Raw genomic sequence first — 4,962 nt, forward strand, 5'->3', positions numbered from 1 at the left:
TCGCTCGTACCCGAGCCATGTGCGGTGTAAGACAAATGTAGTTACAAAGGCAGTACACCGGAAGGAAACACTACTCCTAGAACTTACCCTCACTGTTTAGATCCCTTCTTTTCGACAGTATCGCTTCGAGGAGTTGCTGATACACGTAGGTCGAGAAGACTGAAGTCAGTTTTCGTTGAAGCCACATTGGAATGTGACTTGGGATGCTGGCGTCGTTCGCAGATGTCATCACCACAAGAGTCCCGTCCAGTTTCCGGGTTTCTTTGAAATGACTGGTAGTCTCCATGAAAAGATTATACACTGCCTTTGTGTTCTCTTCGCTCACCATACTCCCACCAAACGACAAGCGATCCGGTTGCTTCCAAACTTGAGCTGTGACATCAGAAATAGGGACGATAAGTACGTGTTGATAATTCATAGAAACAAGAGAAACCTTCCGCCCTCCGCTGCATGACCGCATCCACTCGGCAAACCGCTCAGACTGTGTCCGCGCATGGTTTAGCATCTCGCCATCTCCACTATAGAGGACATCATACATTCTCAGCGGATTGGCGTCGGCCCCCCCTTGCTTTGTGTAACACAAGGAACGACGTTGATAAATAAATAGGCGCTCTGCGATTCCAAATTTTTCCAACAGCGAGTTCCCCACCCTGTGGGCAAACCAACCGCTGTCGACAACGCAACTGGTGACATCTGGCAACAAGAGACATCTGTCACCCTCACAAACCGGAGTTTTGCGTGTCACATGCTCCATGGGGCGCCGTATAAGACCCAACGGGTCAATAAACATCCGCGTGCCGTCGTCCCATCGACAAAACATTGTGTAATTGTGGTCCCATTGCCGTCGCAGCTTGAGATCTGTCATGTGGCGGTGAACTTCCTCAGGAGCCACCCCAGGAAGGTAACCAATGAGACGAAGAACTGGCACTCCTCGACCACCATTAGACACGGCGGTGTACGTTGTGCTTAGCCGAAGTACCTGCAACCCCGGTTCATTCCCTACGCTCTCTAACTTCGCTGGTGGCGGAAAACTTGTACTTTCGATGCGCCACTGCCCTTTGTGTGCATCTAAAAAGTCCATGCATGCTAGAAGTTGCTCAGAACCACTCACAGGAGATGACAGTTCTTGCAGCCACACGGAAGAACGCCTGGTGAAGGTGGCAACAGCGGCGGAAACGCAGAGAGTCGCAGTCCTCCTATAGAACGTTCGTGGCATAACTGTAGCCAAACACCTGCTTTCTCACTCTGCGGTGCTACTTACGTCGATTCCATTGGCGCACACAAACACACACAGACGTGAGATTGATTATAGTGGCGAGGACGATACACAATAAATAATGAGAGGGAAGTGGTGAATCGGTAAAAGGTGCGGAAGATCAGTTGGATGAAGCGGTCGAGGTGGGAGAAAAAGATAGGCGGAAGAACGTTTGCAAGGATTACGAATGTAAGGAACATGCACATATATATATATATGCGTCTGTGCGTGTAAACCAGCGCCCGAAAAGACTGGATTTGTTGGCGTATTCTCACATTTCACCTAACCTCCCTTCTTTACGCATGAGAAGTACGCATTCGAGTTCCTTCTCCGCTAGTAGTGCGCTTGGGTACATTTGGTCAGCATTAACCAAAGTCATAAAAGAACTCGGTGTACGAACCGTCTTTACTGCTTCAGCCAAGCCGCCCATACGAACCGCAATTACAGTGGAAACCCATAGATTAAATGGCCGTGGGCGAAAGCCTCCACGATGCACGGGGACACTTAGTTGGCACAAGTTCTTGGGCAGGACGAATAGATGACTTACATCTTTGGGTATGTTGTACCAACGCGGTTTACCATCGGAAGATGCCGCAGCCGACAACGCCATCAAGCTGCCTTCACCTGAATTGTGTGGCAAAACGCCCCCAGGCGCAAGGAACTCCTTGTTTATTGGGAACTTATACAATGTATCGCGTGCTAGCGCGGGTGATGATGCAAGTTGGACAAAACTCTCCCCGGTTAGAGGGGACCAAATGTTTAGAGGGCTGCACATGTAACGCAGCGTCAGACCGAGAGCAGACGCAAGTTCACAGCTAAGCCAAAGAGGACTTCCGAGACGGTGCACATGCGCGAAATGGGTTACCTGCCGAACAGTGGAACAGTCTGTGATAAATTCCCTGGTGTCGAGAAGATACACCACTTGTGAAGAATTGTGACTCCCTCTACTTGTCAAACGCATTCTTTCTCGTTAGTTTGTTCGTTTCCGTCCTAACGGCATGACGTGCGTGTGTGAAAGAAATTCACCATTGTGCAGCAAAAGAGCGCACAAGTAGTGCAAACATTTAAAAAAATAATACACAAGTAGATATATATCAATGTGTTGACGGGGATACAGCAAGTGAAATAGCCGAACTTACTCATCAACATACTTTTCTTCGGTAATCTCTAACGAGTGAAACTCGTTAGCACACGCCGAGGTGGCGCCTAAGCCCTGTTCCCTCTGAGCCGCATCTCTCTCTCTCTTTTTCATCGTCTTGGTTAACCCCACGCACTTTCATAGCAATGCCAACAATATTTGCACAATCCGCTGCGGGCCTTCAATAAATGGAAATTTTCCAGCACACCGAGCACAGTGTTGGTCGAACCGTCACACAACAAATTCCAACAATGAAAAACACACTGCTTGCAGATCCTCTCTTGAAACTACACCAAACGGTGTGTCTTTGTCTGCTGCCTGAAATAGTTCTGCGCTTTTGACACTGGAAAAGTCAACCAGCATCAACCCAGAGTCTTGTGCACGCCGCACTACAGCAGACACGCGCCCATTCCTACGGAGTTTGCAAATCTCATGTACGAGATGTTACCTACTGCTTTCAACTCAGTGGCCGCCAATAATAGAGGCGCGCCCGGAAATGTCACGGGAGGTTATGCCACCGTATTTTCCCAGCGCATCGCTGTGGGAAAAAATAACAAATACAAGAAGTTCACATACCCTCTCCTTCCCTGCGAGGGTTCGTATCATGCGGTTAATAACCTTTACGTCTTCGTCTACCCATCCTCAGAGAGCGCCACACGACCTTTTCAGAATCACTATCGGAGTCCACGAAAAGATCTCCGCCGAGATGCAATTTGAGACACGTTTCCGCCTTCGCATGTGCGCATTTTAGCAGTGGCAAAGAGAATTGTAATCGACCGCAAGAATACAACGCGGTCGCGAACAACAGATCAGCGCTATTACTTATTAGCTGTTTATCGGATACGGACGGAATATCGGCAGACGGCACCGATGCGAAGCGGAACGTATTCTTTTCCGCCTTCCACACCGTCTTGGTATTTGGATTGGATTCCAGGGTGACGGATTCGAGAAAGAAAACATCCTCTACTTCGTGCATTTCTGAAGTGTCACTGACCGGCCCAACAGCGAGAGGCTCGGTTAGCACAAGTTGCTCCAACATTTTACTAAATTCAGCACAACGCGATGCTTTCAGGGGTCTCGAACTTCGAAGAGTTGAGACAATGCTTGTGGCAAGGGTCTCTCCACGTTGTGAAAGCAGTAAAAGCATGTGTCTGAAGGTACAGGTTCGAATCCACGATTTGGCTCCCAACGCTGGGAGCAAAGAGTACGTGCACGACACATGCGACAGAATAATGGAAACCGCTTGCTGGATTACTGAAGATCTAAAGACAGTGCTTCGTTTACCCCAATATTCGATAATGTACTGCAATGCGCTCAATATGGTGTTATGTTTCATTTGGCAACGATATATGAAAGCAGCGGACGCTTGCTCAACAGAGGTCACACTACGTAACTCTTCCGTTGAAAGCAATAAGACTGCATTTACGGGAGGACGCTGCCGGCATATAATACGATCATCGTAGTAGGATAGCATCCCCAGCGCAAAACGATTCGCCGCCTCCTCCACAAGGTAGCGACGGTCTTGCAAAGATATTGCAGTCAGTATAGGAAAGGCCATTTCCAAATTATAGATAGTGATATATGTAGCTGAAGTGCGTGCGAGATAATAGAAAACCCACATCACGAGCTTCTTTAAGAATAATTCCATAAACTGAGAAGTGGTACAGAGGCCGTTGCGCTCAGTTCCTGTCAGCATCTGTGCATGAAAACTCCACGAGTTGTGTACGGGTCGAAACATTTGAGTGTGGCCGCCTTCAGCACTCCCCAAGAACAACAATGCTTCAATGCGTCCGCGCTCGCGTTTTTGTGGAGCGAAAAAGGAGGTTGCGCCATCTTTATGAGTAAGTTGTATCATTTCGCTCCTCTTCTCACGCCGGAGAATGTCACCCACAACCGGAAAACAAACAGCTGGGGACCGCGTGACATCATGCGAGGACCAATGAAGGCAATGTTTTTTCGTTTCACTCACCATTCGCCCAAAACCATGAGGCAGCTGCCCGAAGTATACCCCAGCGCGAGGTGGTGAAATAACAGGCTCGACACCCCCACGACGCACAAGAAGTTCCGAAACATCAACAGGAGTCAAATGGGTGATTTGTGACAACACATTTTCTGTGGGTACATTTGCGCTTTTCATAGATATCCCCTAATGCGAACCTGAAGCGACTATTCAAATACGCACAACAGCCATACTCATCAAAGGGTGGTGGAATCATAAAAGAAAAAAGAAAGGGGGAGGAAAAGGAGGAGGATGGGAAGACAGAAAGTTACAGCTCGCGAGTATGGGGGCTTGTTAATGCCTCAGCATATTGCACATACGCAAAGCATGTATGCAAGCATGTACATACATATATATTGCCCATTAAACGAAAAGACACGACCTACAAAATCTAAGGGAGGTTGTTAAACCTTAAACACTGGGCGCTTATATATAAATATGTGTACATGTGCAGTAAAAATGAGGGGGTTTCGGTCGTACGGGTTCTGATATGGTTGCAGTGCAATTAACACACATCACAGTAATCAAAAATGGTCTTTTAACCATGCCAATACGTATATATATATATAT

General features: G+C 47.8%; 3 protein-coding genes across 3 annotated transcripts; all 3 read right to left on the reverse strand.

The window, feature by feature from the left end:
• Nucleotides 1-76: 76 nt before the first annotated feature.
• On the reverse strand, nucleotides 77-1,216 carry TEOVI_000883100 (uncharacterized protein; the record flags this gene model as incomplete). The annotated part of the gene is made up of 1 exon (XM_067221410.1): nucleotides 77-1,216. The coding sequence occupies one exon, from the start codon at nucleotides 1,214-1,216 to the stop codon at nucleotides 77-79; it is 1,140 nt and encodes a 379-aa protein (XP_067077511.1).
• A 310-nt stretch (nucleotides 1,217-1,526) lies between these two features.
• TEOVI_000883200 (uncharacterized protein) lies at nucleotides 1,527-2,216 on the reverse strand (the record flags this gene model as incomplete). Its single annotated transcript, XM_067221411.1, has 1 exon — nucleotides 1,527-2,216. One exon carries the CDS (start codon nucleotides 2,214-2,216, stop codon nucleotides 1,527-1,529), a length of 690 nt encoding a protein of 229 aa, XP_067077512.1.
• Nucleotides 2,217-3,003: 787 nt separating this feature from the next.
• TEOVI_000883300 (uncharacterized protein) lies at nucleotides 3,004-4,530 on the reverse strand (the record flags this gene model as incomplete). Its single annotated transcript, XM_067221412.1, has 1 exon — nucleotides 3,004-4,530. One exon carries the CDS (start codon nucleotides 4,528-4,530, stop codon nucleotides 3,004-3,006), a length of 1,527 nt encoding a protein of 508 aa, XP_067077513.1.
• Between the last annotated feature and the right edge of the window lie 432 nt (nucleotides 4,531-4,962).

The sequence above is a fragment of the Trypanosoma equiperdum genome, assembly GCF_001457755.1.
Source record: "Trypanosoma equiperdum strain OVI genome assembly, contig: ctg_1434, whole genome shotgun sequence".
Classification (NCBI taxonomy): Eukaryota; Euglenozoa; class Kinetoplastea; order Trypanosomatida; family Trypanosomatidae; genus Trypanosoma; species Trypanosoma equiperdum.